Source organism: Canis lupus, chromosome 7, assembly GCF_011100685.1.
Source record: "Canis lupus familiaris isolate Mischka breed German Shepherd chromosome 7, alternate assembly UU_Cfam_GSD_1.0, whole genome shotgun sequence".
In the NCBI taxonomy this organism is placed as follows: domain Eukaryota; kingdom Metazoa; phylum Chordata; class Mammalia; order Carnivora; family Canidae; genus Canis; species Canis lupus.
In genome coordinates this window covers 26,841,985-26,869,859 of record NC_049228.1, presented here as the reverse complement: position 1 = coordinate 26,869,859, position 27,875 = coordinate 26,841,985, and the positions used below count along the sequence as shown (strand labels likewise).

General features: G+C 36.4%; 1 protein-coding gene across 7 annotated transcripts in view; it reads left to right on the top strand.

Annotated features, from left to right (window-relative positions):
* Window positions 1-27,875, top strand: part of DNM3 (dynamin 3) — a 547,820-nt gene that overhangs the window by 125,254 nt on the left and 394,691 nt on the right. For all 7 annotated transcript variants that reach the window (XM_038542511.1, XM_038542508.1, XM_038542513.1 and 4 more), the window contains exons 3-4: window positions 10,185-10,334; window positions 11,520-11,723. In XM_038542511.1, the coding sequence (XP_038398439.1) occupies window positions 10,185-10,334; window positions 11,520-11,723 (354 nt within the window). The remainder of the gene's footprint in view (window positions 1-10,184; window positions 10,335-11,519; window positions 11,724-27,875) is intronic.

Genomic DNA, 27,875 nt, shown 5'->3' with positions numbered 1-27,875 from the left:
ACAGCATTGAACTGATTGCTCTAATGTGACAGAGTTTAGAGGAGATGTACCTCCCTGTTATAAGAATTTGTAATTTTATTAAAGTTTAATGCATTTAATAGAGCAGACATCCATGGGAAAATTCTTATGATTTTAGATAAACATGTTGTGTGTATATGTACAAGCTTGGGGCTTAGTAATATTGTGAAGACTGCTACTCGTAGAGATTAAAGTATTGTATTGTTTTGTAGAAATTGGCAAGCTGGTTCTGAAATTCATGGGAAATGCAAAGGACCTAGAATAGTCAAAACAACTTTAAAAAATAACAAAAAAAATTAACAAAGTTGGAGAATGAATACTACCTGGTTTTAATATTGATTATAAAACTACAATAATCAAGGTAGTGTGACATTGGCATTAGAGATAGGCCAGTGGAACAGAATAAAGTTAAAATGGACGTACAGGCAAATAGACAACTGATTTTTTGTTAAAGGTGCAAAAGTAATTCGGTGGAAAGGGGATCCCTGGGTGGCGCAGCGGTTTGGCGCCTGCCTTTGGCCCGGGGCGCGATCCTGGAGACCCGGGATTGAATCCCACGTCGGGCTCCCAGCATGGAGCCTGCTTCTCCCTCTGCCTGTGTCTCTGCCTCTCTCTCTCTCTGTGACTATCATAAATAAATAAATAAAATCTTAAAAAAAAAAAAAATTCGGTGGAAAGAGTAGTATTTTCAACAAATGGGATTGGATAAGTTGAATATTCATTTGTAAGAAGTGAACTTCTATTTGTACCTTTTACCATAGGCAAATTTAAGTTGGCTCTCTTTCTAGCTGAGCTTCATGATCTTCAGGAATTTGTCATGAAGGCATTTGAGGAGTTTACATAATACACTAAGATCTTGTAAAATATTTAGATGGAATACTGTTGCTTACAACTTGTGCATAGAAGTGCATACTCATGGAAAAGTTTTTTTTTTTTTTTTTTTTTGTCAAGTAGTTAAGATATTACCATGTATCCAGCAGTGTCTGTATTGTAGTTCAGATATTTTCTTTGAGAATATTTTTTTAGTTACCTGTTTATATACTTGTAATTCTGGTATGATTATTACTAAAATCTCATTTACAAATTTTATTCCTTGTGTATAAGATTTTATGTGAAAATAATATTTTCATTTTGCAAATTAGACTTTGGATTGTGTTTTTTGTATTGGAATTTGGTTACTTGAATTTTCATGACAAAGTCTAGTCATTTCACTTTTAATTACTCTAGAAGTTTTATTCAGCAGATTATCTTATTTTTTGTGTTATTAAAACAAGGAATGACATTGCATCATTTGTTGTTTCTGAATTTTTATATTCAATTATTCTTTTTTAAAAAGATTTGTTTTATTTATTTTAGAGAAAGAGAGCGAGTGAGTGTGAGCGGAGGGAGGGGCAGAAGAGAAGGAGAGAGATAATCTTTAAGCAGACTCTCACTGAGTACAGAGCCTGATGTGGGGCCTAATCTGACCTCAGATCATGACCTGAGTTGAAACCAGTAGTTGGCTGCCCAACTGATTGAGCCACCCAGGCACCACTAATCAATTATTCTCAAATATTATTTTGATAATGTACTTATTTGAAAACCTCTTATATATATTTTTAATTTCTAAACTTTGCTCATTGTTGGGAGGAGGTAAAAAGAGCCTTGTGTAGTCAAAATTAATATAAAGTCTATGATCTAAAGCTCATGCATTGTAGGGTAGTGGGCTTACTCTGGACTTTTTCATTGTTTAGACTCAAACCATAAGTTCCTGGACTTTTCATTCTAGAATATAACATAAAGCTACAAGTTAGAATGGGAATGTTCTTAAAAACAGAGATATTGCTAACAGTAAGAAGTGACAATTATAAACCTGATCACAAATGAAGAGACACAAGGAAAAAAGCTTAAAAAAGATAAAGTAGTGCACTGAAACTAATATAACACTGTATGTTAACTATACTGAAATTAGAATAAAAAACTTAATAAAATAAAGATAAAACAATTTTTATCTAAGCAAAGTAATCTTTAGCAAAAATCTTTGAAATAATACATAAATTACTTACAGAACGTTGTGTAAGGGTATAAGAAACTACATAGCACATGCTCAATTTTTGTAAATTCCTATAGCCATGTGTTCATACTTATCTTGACCTTTCAGTAGCTTTTAACATTATTAATTGCTCCTCCTTCTTGAAACATGCTTTATTCTTTTGGCTTCCATGATGCTAAGTACTTCTGATTTTCCTTCTATCTCTCTGACTACTCTTTCTGCCTCTTTTACAGATGCATTATCTTCTACCTGGCTTTTAAAATTTGAACCTACCCAAGGATCATTTCTGTGTCATTTCATATTCTCCCTTAGACAGTCTCTTTTGTGCATAACTTATGTACTGTGACTCTCACATTTATAGCTCCTGGGCTAAAACTCCAGACTAATATTTTCAGCTGACTCCTTGACACTCTACTTGAATATTTCAGATATATCAAACTCAGTATGTGAGAAGCCATCTTTGTGAACATTTTCTTTTCCACATCCACAAACTTCACATCCTCCAGTGTTTATATGTTGATTTATTCACTTATTTACTCATTCACTTGTTCATTAATTCAACAAATATGTATTGAGTGCTTAATAGATGCAGGTCACTGTTTTGGGCATTTGGGAGTTTAGCAGTTAATGTTCCTGATTTCACTGAATTTATATTCCAGTGATAGGAAAGGCAATAGAGAAAAACAAGAAAAACTTTAGATCATGATTGTGTAGAGCCACCCTGGGTGGCTCAGTGGTTTAGTACCTGACTTCAGCCCAGGGCATGATCCTGGAGTCCCGGGGTCGAGTCCCGCATCGGGCTCCCTGCGTGGAGCCTGCTTCTCTCATTGTCCTTAACCCTTGTACTGAGACTTCTACCTTTTGCGCACTGCTGGACTCACTCAGGTAGTTTGCTTTTTTAGACGCGCCCCCCGCCAAACACTTTTTCTGATTGCTAGACTTCCCATGTTTACCTTAGGGACACAATTGAATTCTACTTCAAATCTGGGTCTATAAAATTCTTGTCTAACTTACCCTGTTCTAGGATCTTGCCTTCAATTTGGAATGACTTCAAGGCTTGAGGGAAGCATTTTTTTTCCCCCAAACTGACATTGATCAATGGTATGCAAAGTGGCCTGCTTTAAAGAAAAAGGAAGAAATCCACAGATGTTCTCTACTCTAAATATGATAGGCATTGGGGAAACACAGATGAGTAAAATGTAGCCTCTTTCTTTGAGGAAATATGTTTTTAAATATAGTCATACTCGGATTCTTTACAGCCAGTGAATTCAGCTAGTTGCATTGAAAATTATTCCGTTTATGCGACCCACGTGCTCTATTTTCATTGGAGCCCTGTGCTCACAAAATAGTGCTATTAAAACACTTCAGAAAAAAGACCCTAGCTGAAGTGTTGAGGGCCCCAGTTCTTAGAATAAAGATTGACAAGAGACAATGTGCATGTGTTCCATAATTATTCTCTTTTACTTAACCTTGATTAATTGAAACATATGCATGTTTTTCCACATGGAAGGGGCATATTGGTAATATTTAAATTCTTATGGTCATGCTGTGCTTTTCACAGATGGTTGGAATGCTGCCCAGGCATAAACCATCTCATCCTTCCCCCAAACAACTTGTCAGTTGTTTAACCTAGGCATAATTTGTTTTTCATGACCATTAGAAATGACAGTGCTAGAATGTTTTACAGGGAAATAAAGAAGAGTGATAACTTTTATTTTTTAATACCCTTCTCCCCCTCCAAATTGTTCTTTGATATAAAAATACGTCTTAACCTTTGCTTCAAATGTAGGCTATTTTTAACACTAGGGAAATAGGGATGATTTTTAAAACTAGGATTCTTATTTTGCAAAACTGAAAACATACTATGAACTTTAGCAAGACAGGTTATACTGACAAAATGGAATTTCATGGGTGCATTATCATGGTTTCAGTGCTAATACGCACATAACTTCATCCTTTATATGAGCTCCTGGCTAAGAAATTTAATCACTTTCTTTTCAGATTGAACTTGGGCTAAAGTCTGGAATTGTTTGAGGGAGAGACTGTTTCATGTACCCAGCTACCAAGCATTTAGAATGAAAGGAAAAAGAAGGTATCTCAACCAGAAAATGAGATTGCTAGACCTTCAGACCTATTAGTTCATTGCAGTGTAAAGGTCTCAGAAGACACACATTTACTAGTGCTTAAAAAATGTAGCTATTGATCAATTAGTACACGCTGTTCTGTAGATTTTGGTTTAGGTGTTAGAATTTCCTTTATCCCCAAACTCGCAGGAACACTTTTGTGGAGGTGGGTATAATAAGTGATGCATCACTCTTGTGATAATCCTCTAAGATTTTCATCTATAATTGTATTTTTGGACAGCAGTGAAATAAAGCTGTCATCTTTTAAATTCTGCATTGTTAATGAAGATTTAGAATTGCGTGATGATATAAGCCGATTGATGATCCTCCTCAATAGCAACTGTGGTCAGTTGTTCAAAAACATGCATGCCACCTCTGCTGTCCACCTATTTATAATTTGCTCAGTAGGGGAAAGGATCCCATATCCTTGTTGTTAGTGAGACACATCTTATTGGCAATATAATCCTATAGCTATAAATTATAATGTTTTTCTAATGAGAAAGTAGATTGTGTGGTCTGACAATTATCACTATACTGTTAATGATAAGGGGACTTACACCTATGAGTCTATAGGGCTGAGTAGAGGATAGATAACAGGTAGATTCTTTCTGGCAGCTCAGAGTAGGTTTTGCCTGAATTCCATCCTAAGATGAATTGCTTTCTAAGAGACTCTTTGGGAGCATAGAAAAAAGGATTTTGTGGTTTCTGCCCCCATTGGTTCTTCCGAAATGCTGGGCATGTCTGAAACCCAGTGATGGACATAGATTAGACCCAGTTGACATCTCTGCTATGGTTACTCTTAGGTCACTCATTTGGGATCACTTTACTGTGTATGTGCGTGTGTGTGTGTGTGTGTGTGATATGTACTTTGTGACAAAAATAATAGTATTTGTAGGGTTTAACCAGTGGGAATATACGCAGAAATGTTTTTTAGGGGATCCCCGGGTGGCTCAATGGTTTGGCGCCTGCCTTTGGCCCAGGGTGTGATCCTGGAGTCCCGGGATCAGGTCCCACGTCGGGCTTCCTGCATGAAGCCTGCTTCTCCTCTGTCTGTGTCTCTGCCTCTCTCTCTGTGTGTCTCTCATGAATAAATAAATAGAATCTAAAAAAAAATGTTTCTCAAGACGTAAAATGACTTTAGGCAAATATAATAAATCCCTACTCTCACCGGATGAATTCCACTTACTCCCACCCTTGTAAGTTCTACCCATTTGTCTTGTCAACTCTCATTGTTTGGTTTCCTTTCTGTCCCTGTGGAGGAACTGACATGCTCCTTTTTATGCCTTCTGTCCCCTCTTCCTTAAGATACCATTTCAGCACTTTTTTTTTTTTCTCAGTTCTGCATTGCCACCTTTCCCTTCATACGATTAATGCCATCAGCCAATGGATGTGTTGTTAGTTTGCCCATCTTTATAAAACCCTTCCTTGATTTTACATCCTTCTCCAGCTGGTGTCTCACTGTTTTCCTCTCCTTTACAGAAAAACTTAAAACAGTTGTTCACAGTCAATCTCTTCTCTCCTAATGTGTTCCAATCAGGCTATCACTCCACTGTAGCAGCTCTTGTCAGCCTCCTGGAGGACTCTCCAGTTGTCTAATACAACGATCCATTCTTAATCTCATCTTACTTGAGCAGTTTTGGATGGAATGGAAGTCTCTTACCTTCATGAGAGACCCTTTCTATTTGGCTTTGGGTCCTGTCCTCAGTTTTTCCCCTACCTTGTTGACCACTCATTCTCTCTCTTTCTCCTGACCTCTAAACACTGGAGCATCCAGGGCTCAGTGCTCTGGCCTCCTCCCTATCTAATGCTCTCTTAGTGATCTCATCCCCTTGCCTGACTTTAATGAATTCCAAATATATATTTCTAGCTTGTACTTCTCCCTGGATGAAAGACTAACATACCTAGCCCCAAAGGCATCTGTGTGCTAATTAGAAAAAGCTGCTCTTTTTGTCAAGCACTTGACTGCCATCTTCTGGAAAATTTTCAGAATAAATAAACATTTAACAGATGACTTTGTGAGTGGGATCTCTTACAGCTGTGTAATCCTCAACTGTTAGCAGCAGTTCTGTTTCTCTGCTTGGGTGGGATGTAGGAGGCATCACAAGAGTAATAAGTCCCCAGCCAAACTCCTGATCCTGAACCCCCATCTCCCCAACCTCTTCCTTTCAGTCTTTTCTATTTCAGAATTCTTCCCATTGCTGTAGTCAAACTCCATGAAGTCCTTCATGACTCCTCTCTCTCCCATACTCCGAGTTTAATCCATCAGTAAATCCTATTGTTTTTTTTCTTCAAAATACATTAGAATTCAACCACTTCTCCCCAATCCTACTGCTGCCACCCTGCTCCAATCCCCATCATCTCTCACCTCCATTATCCCAAAGAGCCAGCTTCCTCTCTACCCCTCACTGTCTATTCTCAACACAACCATCCCAGTGATTTATTTAAAACCTAGGTCACATCATGTCTCACCTCTACCCCAAGCCTTTCAAGTGATCTACTGTTCAGCCAGAGTAAACATTCAAGTCCCACGGGCTCCACACAATCTACGTCTGTACCACAGCTCTGACCTCATCTCCTGCCTTTCTCCCCGATGTGCTCTGTGATCCAGATGTGTTGCTTGTTCTTCTTCCAGTGTGCTTTCAGCTCCAGATACTCTACTGGGATGCTCCTCTATTAAAGCATCGCTTGCTCCCTTCTTTTCTTCAGTTTTTGCTCAAATGTCACTTTATCTTATCAGGGAAGCTTTCCTCAATCAAAGCATATAACAAACCAATCCTCCTGTCCTAGCATTAAATATCCCCCCTACTGTTCAATTTTCTCCATGGCACTTATCCGCTGGCGCACCCACATTGCTATTTCATCTCAGTCGAATTTAAGCTTCGACTGAGGTTAGAGACTTATATGTATTTTTTTCTCCTCTGCAATTTCTATAATAGTGCACCGTGAAATAGTAAGAGTTCAAAATATTAGTGGAATAAATAAATGAATACAGCATCTCTAAATCTCTCTGTGGGATCCTATCCTTAAAAAGACACGAAGGTTTGAGATGGTACTACACAGTTCTGATCTCTCAATTTCAAAATAAAAGCATTTTTAGGAGATCAAGAATGAATTAAAATCTAATTAGAAAATTGCATGGATTTTGCAGCTTTCTGGAAGGGTCTTGGTTTCCTACAGAGAAAGCAAGTAGGCGCCATCTAGTGGCTGCAAGGACGTCTACAATTGTGTTACTTGAATTATTGATTGGCAGCGTAATTGAAAATGTAGTCCCTGATCCAGAAGCTTATTAATTTTATGAAAGTAATAATTATGGCAGCTATAAATCCTCAACTGTGCATTTTCCACAAAATATATTGAGTTGAAAAAGTACAGTCCCATTTCTTATCAATTATGACTCCTTTTTATGAATTAATTTTTGTTTTCTTGATCTGACAACCTTTGTTCCTCTTTATTTTTATTGTTTTATCCTCTACTTATTTTTAAACTTATATGTTCCTATGATACTGGCTAATCCTTTGAGTTAGGTAAATAAAATAAAGGCCATATCTTCTGGGAATGTAGATGCTAATAAAACAGCACCTATGAGGGTAAACATGTGAAAGAACATGCCAGAAGATGCAGTCATCTCTTCAGGCCAGAATTCTGAAGCTTCCTGAATTTGTATTGGGTATACTTCCACTATTGAGGAATAAACTGTGGGAGTCTTAGCTTGCCGTTTTTCAGAAAGTGACACATAGCATATGGAAACACTAAGAAAGAAAAATATTCATGTCCACCTACATTGACAGGGAAGACTGAAATGAAGTAAAGTCTCTGTCCTAACATTTGAAAGATTAAGTCATTACAGTTCTTTGGGAAATTAAAACTTAAACTGGCTAGTCCACTTCAGAAGCCATGGCCTTTCCAGCCCTGAGTAGCTGTGGTGGGGTTGGGAAATCTGTGTCTGCCTCCAGGAGGCCTGAGCATCCATCAGACAAGCACGGGAAGGTGGCAAGAGAAGCCCAGGGAGAAGATGAACTCCTTGTGCCAAGGCTCAGATTAATCCTGTGTTTTTTACGGGGAGGAAGATTGCCTGAGTAGCTCCAGGGGGCGAAAGTTGGACCAAGGAAGTGGATTAGAAAGCAGATTTCAGACTTTTGTTAAGATACATTTTCCCAGGGGTGCTGGAGTGGTTCAGTTGGCTTAGGTTAGCATCTACCTTCCACTCAGGTCATGATCCTAGGGCCCTGGGATGGAGCCCCACATCAGGCTCCCTGCTCAGCGGGAGTTTGCTTCTCCCTCTGTCCCTCCCCTGCCGCATGTGCTGCTTACTTGTGCGTGCTCTCTCTCTCTCTCTCTCTCAAATAAATACAATTAAAAAAAATTTTCTAGAGCATCTGGATGGCTTAGTTAGTTAAGTGTCCATCTCTTGATTTCAGCTCATGTTTCCATCTCAGGTTTGTGTTTAAGCCCCACATTGGGCTCCATGCTGGGCGTGGCGCCTACTTTAAAAAAGAATTGTTTTTTCCAATAAGAGGGTTTTTTTTTCCCCCTCAAACATCAAAGCCTCAGTTTCCTATCAGTGGATGTTTCTGAGCAGAGGCTGGTTGGTAACCAGCCAGGAATATGTTGGGCTATTAAGATTCTCTGATTCCCTTAAACACCTTACTTTCTCTGCATACACGGATACCCTTCCCACTCTTCGGTACTCACTTCAAACCTCATTTTCTTTTTTAGACACTGCAGCTTGAATCCATCTTTCCTATCTCTGTCTTTCCTTTCTCTTTAAATGCAGATCAGCATCATTTCATGCTGCCTTTGTTAACTGATGCTAAGCTGCTTGAAGACATCTTAGAGTTGTCTCCCTGTTGGCTTTGCTACAGTGGGTGAAGGTCAAATGTTTATGGTGGAAATGGTGGAAAGACTACCAATAATTTTCTCACCTGACATCTGGGCTTCAGATACTTAGCTGTAGTCTAAGTTTGATGCAGTAGTTCTTCAGCTAGTTATTAGAGAATCAAAAATTTTGTTAAGATTCATCCTCTCATTGAAATTATAATTTTTTAAAGTCTAATAGTATCAGCTGCCTTTCTGAGTTGTGTTATGTACCTGATACTTCTGGAAACAGGAATTGAAGTCCATAGTACAACATTTAGTAGGATGTTACTAAAACTTAATCCAATTTTCTGTTATTATGTAGTTTTTCCTACTTCCGTGGATACTGATTTTTTTTTTTTTTGGATTGTACGTAAATATTTTCTTTCATCCCAAACTCTTTTTTTCTTGAGAAATCTTTTAAAGTATCCAAGTTAGTGTGGTATCTTGAATAGTATATTTTAAAGCTATAATATTCCATATATTATTTCTCTTTAAAGAATTAAGTACAGTTTGTTCCTAAATTGTCTTGCCTTCTGAAGCTATATTTATATGACTTAGCATTCCCTCTTAATAAAGTGGTGATATTGAAAAAGGACATGCTAATAGGGTTAGTAGGTAGGCTTTGTATGTTCCCTAGATTTAATTTCTTTGACAATCAGATGCTGTTTCCTTTTCATTTGGAGGGCCAAAATTCTCTTTAAATTATTTAATAGACTATATGATTTAAGGACTGCTTTTAGTACTTAATTGCTCATCTGCAAATTAACAAATTTAGCATTCCTAGCATTTGTATTGTGTTTAATATTTCTAAAGTGTTAGCTGTGTTTCTTAGTAACTGCTGTATTCTCTCATTTTAATGGCTGAGGAGACAATATTGGATACTTTGACTTGTAGTTAAAAAAACATTGTTTCTCAGGGTGCCTGGGTAGGTCAGTTGGTTGAGCCTCTGCCTTTGGCTCAGGTCATGATCCCAGGGTCCTGGGATCAGACTGCTCCTCCATGTGCCTCTGCCTGCCACTCCCCCTGCTTGTGCTCTCTCTCTTTCTCTGTCAAATAAATAAATAAAATCTTTTCTAAAAAAAAAAAAAAATTGTTTCCCTACAATTATTGCAAGAGTGCATGGATTTTAAGTTATGTTAATTTGTCTTTTGTAGAATATGCTGAATTTCTACATTGCAAAGGAAAAAAATTTACAGATTTTGATGAAGTTCGCCATGAGATTGAAGCAGAAACAGATCGAGTGACTGGAATGAATAAAGGCATTTCCTCCATACCTATTAATTTACGAGTCTATTCTCCACATGGTAAGTAAAAAAACAAAATTCCAAATTTTTGTCCTCAAAAATTTTATATTAATTGACATACATTATTTGTGTAGAAGATGATTTGTTCTGTCAGAAAGTATCAGGTTTCTGGGATTAAGTTTGGATACTACCATAAATGAACTGGTCCAAAAAGCTCACCAATTTATTGGGAGGCAGGAGGACATGACTTTTAAAAAGATCAGAATTGAGTATGTCACTTAAAAATATTTCTTTATGCTTATTTTAAAATTAGAATTTCAAGAAGTATGCATGAAAAATTCCATTTTTTAACATCTTCAGTCTTAGCAAGAATCTTAGAGATACATGGTACTGTGATTGAGTCTTCTCCTATCAGATTTTCTGTAGCCCTCTGATTTTCTATTTATTCTCTTCCTAAGGAATCAACTAGAATTTTCTTCCAGACTAACAGAAGAAACTTATAAATTAGATAACCAGTTTATGGTATATGATAGTAACCTCTATTCCGACTAAATTTTCAATGGGACAGATTTTAATCTCTAATCTTCCACTCAGCTCTGTTGCTTTTAAAGTGGAACGTGAATAACATAATGCTCAATTATGACTTTCCAAGAAGATTTGGTGCCAATTCTGTTGTGTGCAGAGAATGATAGCCTGGTCCCAGCTGGAGTCACTGACTCAAGGGTAGTTTCCTGCTCTCCTGATGATACTCCATGAGTCTGGCTGTATAGTCTACATAGTAAACTTGTGGTACCACAAATGGTTCACAGATTTCCACTAGGCTAAGTGTCTAGCCCTCTCTAAATAAGTATATAATACTTTTGAAGGGAAGGACAAATCTTATCCTAAGAATTTTTATACCATTTGAGGGCAGTGTATAAGACTGGCAGACAGCATATGCACTTCTTGTTCAGTGTTTGAATTATAACACACTAGTTACAGATATGACAGTTCTCTCTTAGCTATGCAAATCAGTGCCTTTCAAATTGTGCTAAAATGATCATTTGGTTTAGAACAATCATATCATAAAAATAGAGAAAACTAAAAAGCCATTTTGTATTCGGTGTACACAGAAGTTGAAGTTAACACAGTATATAATATATAAAGCTGAGCTTGTTTTATTTCCACTAACGAGACAGATGATTTGCATTATTTTTTAGCATAGAGAGATTATGTAAGACTCTTCTTCCCCCTCCCCCCATACAGTGTTAAATCTCACACTTATCGACCTACCTGGAATTACTAAAGTGCCCGTGGGAGATCAGCCACCAGATATCGAGTATCAGATCAGAGAAATGATCATGCAGTTTATCACGCGGGAGAACTGTCTGATTTTGGCTGTTACGCCAGCCAACACCGACCTTGCAAACTCAGATGCACTGAAGCTAGCTAAAGAAGTTGATCCTCAAGGTGAGTGTGTGGCCTTTAAGATGAAAGAGAATTAGTTTAAAATGTCAAGAGTTTGTGTATATTTCAAGGTAACACAATTCTCATAACTTAATTTCATTATTAATTTAATTAGCTGTGATTTATATTGTTAGATTTTTTTGAATTTAAGATGCTGAAAGAAAAATAACTAGGGGATATAGTCTAAACCTATATAAATAAATGGTAATATTAAGTGAGATCTAATAAAACAGACATATCTATTCCTCATGAAATACTTATTTTAAAGAGCTAATAAAATAAACTTCTGGTACAGGATTCAGACAGTCCCCTTTAGTTATTAAAAGAGTTACCCGAATATACCTCCAGTGAAAACTCTGTTTTATGTATGTTTTGTTTCTTTAAAATAGGAAGCCCACTTAACGTATGTAAAGTATTATTTAGCTTATAATTATTTGACATAAGCATGTATTATAAAAGCAGGGATTTTATTTTATTAGTATTTCAGAATCCAGAAAAATCCCTTATTTCTGCTGATGTTTTGATTTTTTTCTATGAACTGAGTAATAATAGTTTATCTTCAGAGATCCCATAATTGGACTCTGTGTGTGTGTGTGTGTGTGTGTGTGCGTGTGCGTGTGTGTGTTTAAAGTAGCTAGGGAAAGGCACTCAGTGATGTGTCTCTTCAATGTGGAGATGTATGTTCTCCAATTCTAAGAATTTTTTTTGACAATTAATTGCCTCTACTTTCTCTTTTGTATTTATCTGGAATCCTTATTATTAGCATGTTAGAACTTCTGGATTAACCCCCTTTTAAAACAAATCCTCCCCTTTTATTATGTTTCTTTGTGTTGATGTTCTACTTTTCAGAGTTTACTCGACTTTATCTTCAACTCTATTAATTTTTCATTTCTGATATTTAAAAAGTTCCAACAGCATTTTCTCATTTTGTGAATGTTATTTTTATTTTTTTAAATAGCATTATGCTCTTGGCTTTGCAAGTACAGTATTTTCTCTAAAGATATTAATGAGAAATCTTTTGAGGCTTTTCCTTTGTAATCTACAGTGTCTCTGTGTCTATTTTTTCTGGTGATTCTTGGTCATTGTCTTTGATGTCAGAGACCTTTTGTTCAAATGATTGGTGTCTTTTGCTGCTCATTCAGATATAAGAGTAGATCACTAATAAGTTGATGAAAATTCTATATGCTATGAATGGGATTCATTGACTAATCAGCTTTATCATAAGGTGATGAGACTGGCCATTTTTTTAGGAGGCTTTCTCAGCTGCTGTTTGATACTGTATTTCCACTTGCGCTGGTCTGGTATAACCTGATGTCCAATGTCTCAGAGTCAAGAGGAAGAAGTGAGTTTGGCAGAGGAATGTGGGGTGGGTCTCACTGTTTAGCATGTAGACTTTTAATTAATCCCTCTGCTTTCATAATGGCATTCCCAAAGATCTTCTTGAGTCCAGAGTCCTGGATTACCCTCTTCTGAAAGCAAATCATCAGTATCCTGTTGAGGCTAAGGAGGAGTAACTATGCGGTTATGCAAGATGAGAAAGATGGTCTGGAAGTCTATCAATATTGCATATACATTTTCAGCCAATTCTATTTTCTTTCTTTCTTTTTAAAAGATTTTAATTTATTTATTCACGAGAGACACAGAGAGAGAGAGAGGCAGAGATATAGGCAGAGGGAGAAGTAAGCTCCCTGTGGGGAGCCTGATGTGGGACTTGATCCTAGGACACTGGGATCATGACCTGAGCCAAAGGCAGATGCTCAACCACTGAGCCACCCAGGTGCCCCCAGTTCTTCTATTTTCAACTCCTCTTACACCCTGGGCTTGGTGCCTTTAGTTCTTAAATCATGGGGCATCTGGGTGGCTCAGATGGTTAAGCATCTGAGTTTGGCTCAGGTCATGATCTCCAGGTCCTGGGATCCAGCCTCGTATAGGGCTCTCTGCTCAGTGGGAAGCCTGCTTCATCCTCTCCCTATGCCTCTCCCGTATGCTGATGCATGCACTCTCTCTCTCAAATAAATAAGTAAAATCTAAAACAAACAAACAAACAAACAAAAAAACCCACACACAACAAAACAAAACCTTCCCAGAGTTCTGCAGAATTCTCTTTACCAACATTAACGTGAATATGTTAAATCAATCTCAAGAATTAGCTACAGATATTTTATAGGACATGTTAGCTGTCCAATTTTCTTTTAACTTACATTTCTTATAAAATTCAGAATTTATAAAAACAGAAGATTCTCCTTTGGCTGTTCTTCTACTATATTTGAAGTTGTAAGGTTGTAAGGCAGAGGCAATTGCAACCATTTGTCAACTGTGAGGAGAATCTACCTGAGAAATGAACCAACTCCAAGGAGACAGAACCAAAGACTGACACATTCATGTTATATTTTACTCCTCCTGTTTAGAAGGGATTATTAATGACAGTGACTATATCTCATTCCTCAGGCTCCTCAAAAGAAGATTCATTTATAACCCAAAACAATAACTCTCATGTGATGGCATATCATTAGGTGGGAGTAATTAATGTTGGTGGAGGGAGTCATCAGTTTACCAGAAAAGAGACAATCTTTACAATCTCACTGACAGTATTTACAGTGCGTTGTTACAGTATAAAAATACAGCATTGTTTCAGTCATGGATTTGTAGTAGTATGCTATAAGTCTGTATCCAGAAAGTTAAATTTGAATTTTTATTCCTAATGTATGGTTGGCTTGTTTTATAAACCTATTGTTATTAAATACTACTTAGAATTTGCCAACTGCATGTTCATGAATTTATTCAAAATGAGCCTCATTTCTTGTGGATCAGTAGAACTCCTGCTTTGTCAAAGATTGGCCTTCATTACTTCAGTATTTAATATCCTACTTATGGTAGTTTTGAGGATAGATTTTTGTAATTTTTGCAGATCATTGGCAGAAAATTTTGTAGGTAATTGATAATTTTGCAGAAGATAGAAAACATTCAGTGCCACTGTGTGCCATTTACTTGTCTGACCGATTCCTTCATGGTGATTGCTAAGGAGGACAAATTAATTCATTGCCTGAAGACTCTTAATAAGTATGATTCTTGGGTTCATTAATAAAAGTTCCTTGCTACCCTCAAGGCTTGCAATTTGTTTTCGCATCCCAGTTTAAATTCTAAAACTCCTAAGCACTGTTGTGAGAAACCTGAAAACCATCTTTGCAGGGTGCTCAGGTCTCCTTCAGAGAACCACTTTGGTGTGTTGCTATCCTCTGGCTTTGGTTGGTCCTGGACATCACTGGAGCTCCAAAGGAAGAGAGTGAATTCTTTCCCAAACCAATAGAGTTCACATTGTGTGTTTTCATTAGCAGTAAAAGAATTAAAATAGAGAAAGGAAGAAGCTGGGAAGGCCTTGGGATCTGGTATATAGGGATATGTTGTATCGGGATTGATAAACAGACTTTCTTTTACTTTCTGTGTCCTTCTAGTCATTCTGTGAGTATGTTTTAAATATCTGTTTTAGAGATCTAGTTTTCCTTATAATTACAGCTTTGGTGAAAAAGCAATGACATCAGCTTTGGTTATTTAGATGTGTGATGCTTAATTTCCACGTTTGTGAAATTCCCAAATTTCCTTCTGTTATTGATTTCTAATTTCATTTAATTTTGCTTGGAGAATATGCTTTGTAACATTTCAGTCCTTTAACATTTATTGACTTATTTTATGGCTTAACATGTCACCTGTCTGGAGAATGTTCTATGTGCATTTGAGAAGAATGTGTATTCTGTTGTTGGGTATAGTGTACTATAGATATTCGTTAGATCTATTTGATTTATAGTGCTACTCAAATATTGTTTCCTTTGTAATCTTCTACGTGTTCTATTATTTAAATTGAGATATTAAAGTCTACCACTATTATTGATAAATTGTTTTCTCTTCAATTGTCAGTTTCTGCTTTATGTATTTTGAGACTCTTGTTAGATGCATTTATACTTGTTATGTCTTCTTGATGGATTAACCTTTCGATCATTATAAAATGTCCTTTTTTTGCATCTAGTAACAGCTTTTGTCTCAAAATTCTGTATTGTTTGATTTTAGTATAGCTACTCTAACTCTTTTGGTTACTGTTTTCCAGGTATATCTTTTCCCATTGTTTACTTTCAACCTATTTGTATCTTTGAATATAAAATACGTCTCTTGTGGACAGCATATAGTTGGATCATTTTTTTAAAACCCATTCTCTAAAAAAATAAAAAATAAAAAAACAAAACAAAACAAAAAAAAACCCCATTCTCTAATATTTGCCTTTTGACCAGAGTGTTTAATCCATTTCCATGTAATGTAATTACTGATAAAGCAGAATTTATATCTGTCATTTGGTCTCTGTGTTCTTTATGTATTATGTCTTTTGTTTGTGTATTTCTCTATTGGGCAACAGAGAAATAATTTTTTGTTAAAAATGTATTTTCTGCTGTACCACTTTAATTCTCTTGTCATTTATTTTAATGTTTTTTTTTTTTAAAGTGGTTTTCTTACTGGTTGCCATGGAATTAAAATTAACATCTTTTAAATCAGAGAGGAGAAAAAAATTACAAACAAATAATTATACACTTATATTTTCTTTTATATGTACCGAAGTAGCTACCTTTACCAGTGTTCTTTATTTGTGTGGATTTGAGTTACTGTCTAGTGCCAAACTTTCTTTTCAGCCTAAAAGACAGTATTTCTTATAGGGTAGGACTGTTAGAGTGGGATTCTCAGTTTTTATCTGGGAATGTCTTAATTTCTCCTTAATTTTTGAAGGAAAATTCTTAGCTGATAGTCTTTTTTTTCTTTTTTTCTCCCACTACTTTTTGAGTATGTCATCTTGTTACCATCTGTGGTTTTTTGATGAGAAATCAGCTGTTAATCTCATTGAGGACCATCTTGAACATGAGGGATCTTTTCTGTCCTGCTGCTTTCAAGATTTTCTCATTTTCCTTGAGAGTCTGATTATGATATGTGTAGATATGGATCTCCTTGATTTTATACTTTTTGGAGTTTTAGGGTTTTGGGGAGTGTAGATTAATGTTTTCATCAATTTAGGACATTTTCAACCATTCTTTTTTTTAAAATTTATTTATTTATGAGAGACAGGGGAAGACACATAGGGAGAGGGAGAAGCAGGCTCCTTGTCCTGATGCAGGACTTGATCCCAGGACCCCAGGATCATGGCCTGAGCCAAAGGCAGACGCTCAACCACTGAGCCAACCAGATGTCCTGTTCTGCCATTCTTTTTTTTTTTTAATTAAATTAAGTTAAATTTAAATTCAAGTTAATTAACATATAGTATATCATTGGTTTCAGGAGTAAAATTTGATGATTCATCACTTAAATATAACACCCAGCACTCATCCCAACAAGTGCCCTCCTTAATGCCTATTACCCATTTAGCACATCCTCCTACCCAACTCCCCTCCAGCAACCCTTAGTTTGTTCTCTGTAATGAAGAGTCTCTCTGGTTTATCTCCCTCTGTTTTTATCTTATTTTATTTTTCCTTCCCTTCCCCTATATTTATGTTTTGTTTCTTAAATTCCACATGAGTGAAATCATGATAGTCTTTCTCTGAACGACTTATTTCACTTAGCATAATACACTTTAGTTCCATCCCTGTTGTTATAAATGGCAAGATTTCATTTTTTGATGGCTGAGTAATATTCCTATGTGTATGTGTATGTGTATACACATATATATACCACTTCTTCTTTATTCTTTGATTAGTTGATGGACATCTGGGCTCTTTCCGTATTTTGGCTACTGTGGACATTGCTGTTATAAACATTGAGGTGCAAGTGTCCCTTTGAATCAGCATTTTTGTTTACTTTGGGTAAAGAACTACTAGTGCATTTGCTGGGTCAAAGGGTAGTTATATTCTTAACTTTTTGAGGAACCTCTAACCTGTTTTTCAGAGTGGCTACACCAGCTTGCATTCCCATGAACAGTGCAAAAGTGTTCCCCTTTCTCTGCATACTCACCAACACCTGTTATTTCCTGAGTTGTTAATTTTTAGCCATTCTGATGGATATGAGGTAGTATCCCATTGTGGTTTTGATTGTATTTCCCTGATGATGATGGTTGTTGAGCATTTTTTCATGTGTCTGTTAGCCATTTGTATATTTTCTTTGGAGAAATGTCTGTTCTATCTTCTGCCTATTTCTTAACTGGATTATTTTTTTTGGATGTTGATTTTGATGAATTCTTTATAGATTCTGGATACTAGCCCTTTTTTTGGTATGTCTTTTGCAAATATCTTCTCCCATTCCATAGGCTACCTTTCAGTTTTGTTGATTGTCTCCTTCAAGGTGCAGAAGCTTTTTAACTTGATGGGGTTCCAGTAGTTCATTAAGCTTTTGTTTCCCTTGCCTCTGGAGATGTGTCTAGTAAGAAGTTGCTGCATCTGAGCTCAAAGACGTTGCTACTTGTTTTCTCCTCTAGGATTTTGATGGTTTCCTGTCTTATATTTAGGTCTTTCATTCATTTTGAATTTATTTTTGTATATGGTAATAAGAAAGTGGTCTAGTTTCATTCTTCTGCATGTTGCTGTCCAGTTTCCCCAACACCATTTTTCCATCGGATATTCTTTCCTGCTTTGTTGCATATAGTTATGGGTCCACTTCTGGGTTATCTATTCTGTTCCGTTGATCTATGTGTCTATTTTTGTGCCAATACCACACTGTCTTGATGATTAGAGCTTTGTGATAAAACTTGAAGTCTAACATTGTGATGTCTCCCACTTTTCTTTTTCAAAATCACTTTAGCTATTAGGGGCTTTTCTGGTTCCATATAAATTTTAGGATTGTTGGTTTTAGTTCTGTGAAAAATGCTGGTGTTGTTTTGACAGAGATTGCATTAAACATGTAGATTGCTTTGATTTATTTATTTATTTATTTAAAAGATTTTATTTATTTATTCATGACAGACACAGAGAGAGAGGCAGAGACACAGGCAGAGGGAGAAGCAGGCTCCATGCAGGGAGCCCGACATGGGACTCGATCCTGGGTCTCCAGGATCACACCCTGGGCTGAAAGTGGCGCTAAACTGCTGGGCCACCAGGGCTGTCCCATATTTTTATTTTAAAAATATTTGTTCTTCCAATCCATGATCATGGAATGTTTTCCATTTCTTTACATGTTCTTCAATTTATTTCATAAGTGTTCTGTAGTTTTTAGAGTACATACCTTTTACCTCTTGGTTAGGTTTATTCCTAGGTAACTTATGGTTTTTGGTGCAGTTGTAAATGGGATCAATTACTTGATTTCTTTTTCTGCTGCTTCATTTTTGGTGTATAGAAATGAAATAGATTTCTATATGTTGATTTTATATCTTGCGACTATGCTGAATTCGTATATCAGTTCTAGCAATTTTTTGGTGGGGAGTCTTTCAAGTTTTGTACATAGAGTATATTGTTGTCTGTGAAGAGTGAAAGTTTGACTTCTTCCTTGATGATTTGAATGCCCTTTATTTCTTTTTGTTGTCTGATTGCTGAGGCTAGGACTTCTAGTACTATGTTGAACAATGGTGATGAGAGTAGACATCCATGTCATGTTCCTGACCTTAGGGGAAAAGCTCTCAGTTTTTTCCCATTGAGGATGATACTCATTGTGGGCTTTTCATATATGGCCTTTATGATGTCGAGGTATGTTCCTTCTATTCCTACTTGATTGAGGGTTTTTATCAAGAAAAGAAGCTGTATTTTGTCAAATGCTTTTTCTGTATCTATTTGCAAGATCATGTTGTTCTTATTTTATTTATTAAAGACTTTATTTATTCATATGAGAGAGAGAGAGACAGACACATAGGCAGAGGGAAAAGCAGGCTCCCTGTGGGAAGCCTGATGCAGGACTTGATCCCAGGACCCTGGGATCATGCCCTGAGATGAAGGCATACACTCAACCACTGAGCCACCCAGGTGTAATGTGGTGTATCACACTGATTGATTTGTAGATATTTTTTTAATAATAAATTTATTTTTTATTGGTGTTCAATTTGCCAACATACAGAATCACACCCAGTGCTCATCCCGTCAAGTGCCCCCCTCAGTGCCCGTCACCCATTCACCCCTACCCTCCGCCCTCCTCCCCTTCTACCACCCCTAGTTCGTTTCCCAGAGTTAGGAGTCTTTATGTTCTGTCTCCCTTTCTGATATTTCCTACCCACTTATTCTCCCTTCCCTTCTATTCCCTTTTACTATTATTTATATTCCCCAAATGAAGAGAACATATAATGTTTGTAGATATTGTATCATTCCTGTAGCCCAGGAATAAATCCCACTTGGTCATGCTGAATAATCCTTTTAATGTGCTGTTAGATTTGATTGCTAGTATCTTGTTGAGAATTTTTAAATCCCTGTTCTTCAGGGATATTGATTTGTAATTTTCATTTTTAGTGGGGTCTTTGTCTGATTTTGGAATCAAGGTAATACTGGTCTCATTGAATAAGTTTAGAAGTTTTCCTTCCATTTCTATTTTTTTGGAACAGTTTCAGAAGAATAAGTATTTATTTTTCTTTAAGTGTTTGTTAGAATTCCCCTGGGAAGCCATCTGGCCCTTGACTCTTGTTTGTTGGGAGATTTTTGATTACCGATTAAAATTTTTGCTGGTTATGAGTCTGTTCAGATTTTCTATTTCTTCCTGTTTCAGTATTGGTAGTTTATCTGTTTCTAGGAATTTATGCATTTCTTCCAGATTGCCCAATTTTTGCCCGTTGCTGTGAGTGGGGTGTTAAAGTCCCCTACTATTATTGTATTATCAATGAGTTTAAGTTTGTTATTAATTGATTTATGTATTTGGCTGCTCCCAAGTTGGGTACATAAATATTTACAAATGTTAGATCTTCTTGTTGGATAGACCTCTTTATTGTGATATATTGCTCTTCTTCATCTCTTATTATAGTTTTTTGTTTAAAATCTAGTTCATCAGATATAAGTATGGCTACTTCAGCTTTTTTTTGATGTCCATTAGCATGATAGATGGTTCTCCACTTCCTCACTTTAATCTACAGGTACCTTTAAGTCTAAAATGAGTCTATTGTAAGAAGCATATTTATGGAACTTGTTTTTTTTAATCTGTTTTGATATACTATATCTTTTGATTGGAGCATTTAGTCCTTACATTCAGAGTAATTATTAATAGATATGAATTTAATGCCATTGTATTATGTAGAAAGTTGCTCTTCCTGTAGATTGTCTCTGTTCCTCTCTAGTCTTTGTTGCTATTGGTCCCTCTTTCCCACTCAAAGGATCCCCTTTAGAATTTCTTGCAGAGCTGGTTTAGTGTTCATGAATTCTTTTAGTTTTTGCTTGTCTTAGAAACTCTTCATCTCTCCTTCTATTCTGAATAACAGCCTTGCTAGATAGAGTATTCTTGCCTGCATATTTTTTCTAATCAGCACTTTGAATATATCATCTCACTTTCTTCTGGCCTGCCATGTTTCTGTGGACAGATATTCTACTAACCTTACATATCTACTATTGTAGGTTAAGGACCTTTTGCCCCTAGCTGCTCTCAGAATTCTCTCTTTATCTTTGTATTTTGCAAGTTTGACTATGCTATGTCTTGGTGTCGACCTGTTTTTGTTGATTTTGAGAACAGTTCTCTGTGCCTCTTGGACTTGAATACCTCTTTCCTTCCCCAGGTTAGGGAAGTTATCAGCTCTAATTCATTCAAATGAACCTTCTACTCCCTTTTCCCACTCTTCTTGTGGGACTCCTGTGATATGGATATTATTGCATTTTGTGAATTGTTGGGTCTATATTTGTGATATAATAGTTTTCCTTCCATCTTCTTTTCAGCTTCATTATTTTCCATAATTTGATTTCTGTATCACCTATTTGATTCTCTGTTTCTTCCATCCTCATTCTGATTACATCCAGTCAGTTTCACATCTCAGTTATAGCATTTTTTTTTTTTTTGGCCCGACTAGTTTTTAGGTCTTTTATCTCTGCAGCAAGAGTTTCTCTTTCTTTCAAGCCCAGCTAGTATTCTTATGACTGTTCTAAATTCTTATTCAGGTACACTACTTATAATTGTTTTGAGCAAATCCTCAGCTGAGATTTCTCCTTGATCTTTCTTTGGAGAGAAATATTCTGTCTTGTCATTATGTCTAGGTTTCTGTCTTTTGTGTATTATGAAAGCTTGCTATGTTTCCTGCTCTGAGAGTAATACTATATTAAGAAGGCATCATACACTGTCCAGGGCTTAGTGATTCAGGAAGTATGCTGTGCATACTCTGCTGTTGCGTTTTGGATAGGTCAGTCCTCTAGGAGTTCTTCCTTCATTGTGATGGGGAGTGTTTGGACCTTTAACTATGTGTGCTTTGATTTGTTTGCTAAGATAAGCCTGATTTAAAAAAAAAGATTAATTCCACTAAAGAGAAAAGGAAAAGGAACAAAAAGGCAAACAGACAAACAAAAAAGTAGAAGTCTGATTCCAAAGAAAAAAGAGAGAAGGAAAAAAGAACATAAAAACCCAGGCTGATCCCAAAAATGTGAGAAGGAAACATATGAACCAACAAATGAACAAAAAACTATAAGCCTGATTCCAAAAGAAAAATTAAAAAAAGAAGAAGAAGAAGAGAAGAAAAAGAAGAAAAGAAAAAAGAAAGCCCGGTTCTATTTCCACCAGAGCTGAAGCTATCGCTTTGGAGCTTTCTGTGATCATTAGACTTGGTACATGCAGGGGGCCTGTGTTGGTCTTTTGAGGGAGAGGCCTCACAGTCAGACCTGCCCTATTAAAGATGTCCCTGCCAGATACAGCAGGGTGTGGTTTGGTGTAAGTGACTCCAGCCACCACTTGAGGTGCTGTGTTTCTCTCTCAAGTCTCACTGTGCTAGTGGGCTTGGGGTGGGGTGGGGTTGGGAAGAGGTGGTGGAAGATGGTGTTACCCGACTCTCTCAGCCCTGGTGAGGGGAATTGGAGGCTGCTGCTGTTTAGGAGGCCCTCATAGAAAAGTGAATGATCTCCCCTCCTGTGTACCAACCTTTCATCAGATCGCTGCCCTCCATCTGTCTGTGTCTGGCTAGCAGCATGGTTTATCTCTAGCTTGTGGCTGGTATTCCAAACTCCAAATCTTAAAGGACCCAGCAAGGTGTGGACTCAGTCCCCTCCTCCAGAGAAAAGCCTCGCTTTTTACTGCATCCTGCCTTTTTCTGTCCTGGAAATGCAGCTGCAGGCCTGTATAGGTGCCTGGAGTCTATGATGAAGCACAGTGAAAAGCTGTGACCAGGTTATACACTTCTATCCCCTGCTGTTGAATGGCCACTCAGTGGTGCCCGGTGGGTCTCTTGTTCTTGAAGAGGCAAAATACCTTCTTCCAGATATACTCCAGGAGGGGAATATTCTCTCCCAGTGAGGACCAGGGGGCTCTGTACACCAGAGCATCTTGTGTGAATCTCTGTGCTGCTCTCTCTCCTGCTCTCACTTTCTCCCTGACTTCTCTCTGCAAAAGGGGACCCTCCTCTTTCTGGTAACTCAGCTTTTCTCTCCCCCAGTTCTCATCTCTGAACCTTGAGTCTACCATGTTCTCTCCCTCTAGTGTTTTCTTAATCTTCAGATCAATTTCCTAGTTGTTCAAAGTGATTTGATGGTGATCTTGTGTTTGAGGGATGAGGCAAGCTTAGGTTCCTCTGTACTCCTCCCGCAGCCATTATTTCTTCAACTACTCTTTCTTTCCCTCTCCTCTCTGAGGCTCCTGTGAAATGCATGGGGGTATGCTTTATGTGTCTCAAAGGTCTCTGAGGCTGTGTTCATTTATTTTCTATATGTCTTTTTTGTTTTTCTTTTCTGTTTCTCAGATGTGAGGAATAATCTAATTGACCTATCTTCAAGTTTGCTGATTCTTCTGTCTGCTCAGATCTTCTGTTGAATCTATCTAAGGAATTTTTAGTTTTTATTATTTTAATTTCTACCTCCAGTATTTCTATTTGGTTCTTTAAAAAATAATTCTGTCCCTTTATTGATATTCTATATCTGGTGTAACATCATTCTTATACTTTCAAAAATTATGTAGATACGGATTTTTTAAAGTTCTTTGAACACATTTAAAATAGCTGATTTAAAGCCTTTGTTCAGGGGCACCTGGGTGGCTCAGTGGTTGCCTGTCTGCCTTTGGCTCAGGTCATGACCCAGGGTCTTTGTCTAGTAAGGTCAGTGTCTGGGCTTCCTCAGAGATAGTTTCTGTTGAATACTTATTTTCCTGGGTATGGGCTATGCTTTCTTTGCATATCTTGTAGTTTTTTCATTAAAAATGGGATATTTTGAGTAATATAATATGGCAACACTCAAAATCAGATTCCTCTCCTCCTCCAGTGTTTTTGTTGCTGCTTATTTGTTGTTAGTATTGGTATTTGTATTTGTTTGCTTAGTAATTTTCCTAAACTAAATCTATAAAATCTGTATTCTTTGTTGTGTGTGGTCATTAGAGACTTTGGTCAATTTTCTTGTTTGTCAGTTAGTAATTGGACAGAGGTTTTCTTAAGTGTACAGGGCCAATAAGTCTCCTAGTATTTAGTGAATAGTGTGATGTGCATGGTGGAATATGCCTTCAATACCCAGGCAGGCGGTTTACTATTCTGCCTTAGCTTTCACTTCCTGCTTGTATAGAGCCTTAAGGTTAGCCAGAGGTGAGAGTTTGTGGCCTTCTTAGATCTTTCATGAGAATGTGCACAGCCCCAGACATGCATGTAGCCTTTTAGATTCTAAATTGTACATGTATAAAAACCTCAAAGATCCTTATGGCCACCTCATTCTCCAACTTTTCTTTTTAAGCTTTTAGGTTAGCTTTTTCTGCCCCAACTCTGATTGCTGCTAGAAATACCTAGTGATGTTAAGTAATTGCCACTGATTGTTTTTGACGTTCTTCCTGGGGAAAAGGCTCTTTGTGCTGAGTAGACCCTTAAATCAAATAAAGAAAAGCTCTAGGAATAGGTGACTTTAGAGAACTGCTAGAGGTGTTAAATAACTACAGTTCTTAAAAATTGTATTTTTGATGTGTTCAAGCTATATTTTGTCCCCTCCAGTGGCTGCTGGCTGTTAGTTTTCACTGTGATTTTGGGGATTTTCATTTTCAAGACTATTATAGAGCTAAAGAGAAGGGTCTGGGAATTGGAAAAGTTCAAATACCACAAATCTCACTGTTCTTACTGAGATTCAGCCATTTTTGTTAAATAAATACTTCTCAGTTTGTTACAAGCCTTTAGTTAATTTTGAGAGTTCTAAAAAAGTTGATTTTGACAATTTTTACCAGTGTTCTTGTTGCTTTTATGAGAAGTAACCTTCTCAGAGGTCCTTATTCCATTCCACTATTCTTCATTCTGCTCTTATGTAACTTTAATAATTGGGAAATTTTCAAATAAAAGACGTTGGATTTGGGATGCTGAGGGCAATCTGGTTGTGACATCTGTTACCCTGTTGGTCTTCAGGATTGATTTCACTGGCTTTGCAAGTGGTCTGTTCTCATCATTAGTTCATCTTACCTGAAATTCTGCCCTTATTAGCTGATGAAGATGACCTATTTCAGTAAGAGAGGGCCATTCTTTATTCAAGGTATCTGAAATATAATCTTATCTACCAAGATACATCCTTATATAGTTTTCTGAGAGTCTATTTTAGGCAGTCGTGACTTTGTACTAAATTAAGCCTTCTTGACAGAGATAGGTCATTTTCAACTGGGCATAGTATATTAAAATATATACTTGGAAAGTTTATGTTTGCATAATGATAAAAGCTTTTATAAAATGAATATTACTATAATGCTGGGATAAATTTATATATGTCTTATATTAAATTTAATGGTGAATTATTCTCAATATATGCAGAATGTTACACATTTGTGGCTAGAGAAAGTTCAAGCTTATCTTTTGTGAAAAATGTTTTTACTGACTAAATTAGGATTTTTAGTAAAACTTCAAGGGAAATGGCTATACTATTTAAAAGGTCAAACTCCTAATCATTGGAATTATCTAATATTTTACATATATTTTTCCCTGTAAAATGATCTTAGCATTTTGAAGTTCTCTTACATACTTTGGTTTTAGTTTCACCAGAATACTGTGAGGTTTGTTTGTGGAAAGGTCCTATTTTGGGAGTGAGGATGTTTATTTATATGTTGGTGATTTACACTGTTTTATAATATGGCTACAACCATGCATCTGTGATAGCCCCTCCCTCCTCATCTAGTGTTCTTTCTACTTTATCAGATGACTTCTCAATTAATTGTCTTATTCAGTGGTAGATTTGAAAGAATACAGGGTTTGGAAGCAGATCTATCACCTCCCAGTTGTATGTCCTTGGGGAAATTAGCTTTATTACCTCATCTAGAAAATGAGATGACGTTATAATACACCTTACCTTAAAAGGTTACTATAATAATTAAATAAGATAAATTTATCTGTAATGAGAACTCTAACTCTAAATGGCTAACCAAATACTAGCAATTATTTTCCTCTTGAAAAGAATCAAAGAACACTACTTTGTTACTATATTGTACATAATTAATAGGGATAAAAAAAAAACCTAAAAAACAATCAATGGCATTCTGTAATCCAAACTGCTGCCTACTCTAGTACAAATTAATAAAGCTTGATAACACTTAGAATTGTAATAGAATTAGTTTGAATATTTTAATGTATCATAAAAATAATTTGGATTCATATGTAAATTGTTAGATTAACTATAGATGAAAGAAGATTTTAGCTGGGTTGGGTTGGAGCTGCAGTACGGTTGGAAAGAGGGCTGTCTTTACTTTGACTTGATATGGGTTTAAGGGATTGTGCCACCTATTACTCATAGATTAAGAGTCATGCATGTTAACAGAAGAAACAAATGACAGATAAACAGTTATTTTATTATCAGGTTAATATAATGCCAGGCAGTGATTAAGTACTATGAAGATTCTCAGCATAGTCTCGCATGGAGACTACATTGATTTCTCTAAGGAACACTTCCTCTAGTTATTAGGAATTCCTATTCACGTATATTAAGAATTCCATCACTGACTTTGTTAATTTATTAATTTCTTGTTCAACAGACATTTATCATTCATCCTTTAAACTGGGCAAAATGCTTGTCAGTAGTATAAATTCTCTATGCTGGACTACCTCATAGGAAACTAGACTGGATAGATGCTCAGTATACATTTCTGATAACTTCTGTGATTCTCTACCACTTAAAAAGAATAAACTATTTATTTGCATGGCATCTTTTCTTATGTGTGAGGTCATAGAAGTCCCCAGAGAAAGATATTCAGGAAGGTCTGCTTTATAAAATGAACATTTTCATATTTTAGGGGATGTGATTTGGCTTACAGCATATATCAATGCAAATGAAATGAGTTGTGCAGTAACACTGTGTCATATATTATAACCAAAATAGTGGCATTACTCAGTTTTATATAGGAGGAATTGAGCTTAGAGAATTTATTCATGGTCAGACAGCAGCTCATTAAATAGCAGAAGCATGCTATAAGCCCACATATCTCTGATACCAACAGGTCTGGTTTGCCGTTGTCTCATCTATCTTTCTCATACCAACTGTGTTTTATACACTTTATTCAGTATACATAATCATGAATATATGTTAGAATTTTATTATATTGAAGTGAAACCTGTTTAATGAAGTTTTATAATATTAACGTGGTAAAACATTGTTAAAGTTATGTTGAATTAGGTTTTGCCTTATAATTCTTTTGTAAGGCAGAGATTTATTGGAATATCACTGCATCAATATGTGTAAGAAACAGACCCCTTAGCAAACTTAAAAACTGAACTTTACAGCAAATATTGTAAATGCTGGAGAAAGAATTGTTTTAGAAGAGTTCATGTTTACATTCTCATGTGAATGCTTCTTCATTATTTCCCAGAAGCACTTAGCATTATTTTCAACTGACTTAATGTGATTTTCACTTTTCATATTAATTTTAATATGGCTACATTGCTTTAATTTTAAGGGATAATTTTAGTTGCTTGTTCATTTATTTAACACATGGTTAACAAGCAAATACTATATGCCAGGCACCATTCTGAGCATCATGAATAAGTTGGTGGGCAAAACAAAAGTTTTAGCCTTATGGGGCTCATGCATGTTAACAGAAGAAACAAATGACAGATAAACAGTTATTTTATTATCAGGTTAATATAATGCCAGGCAGTGATTAAGT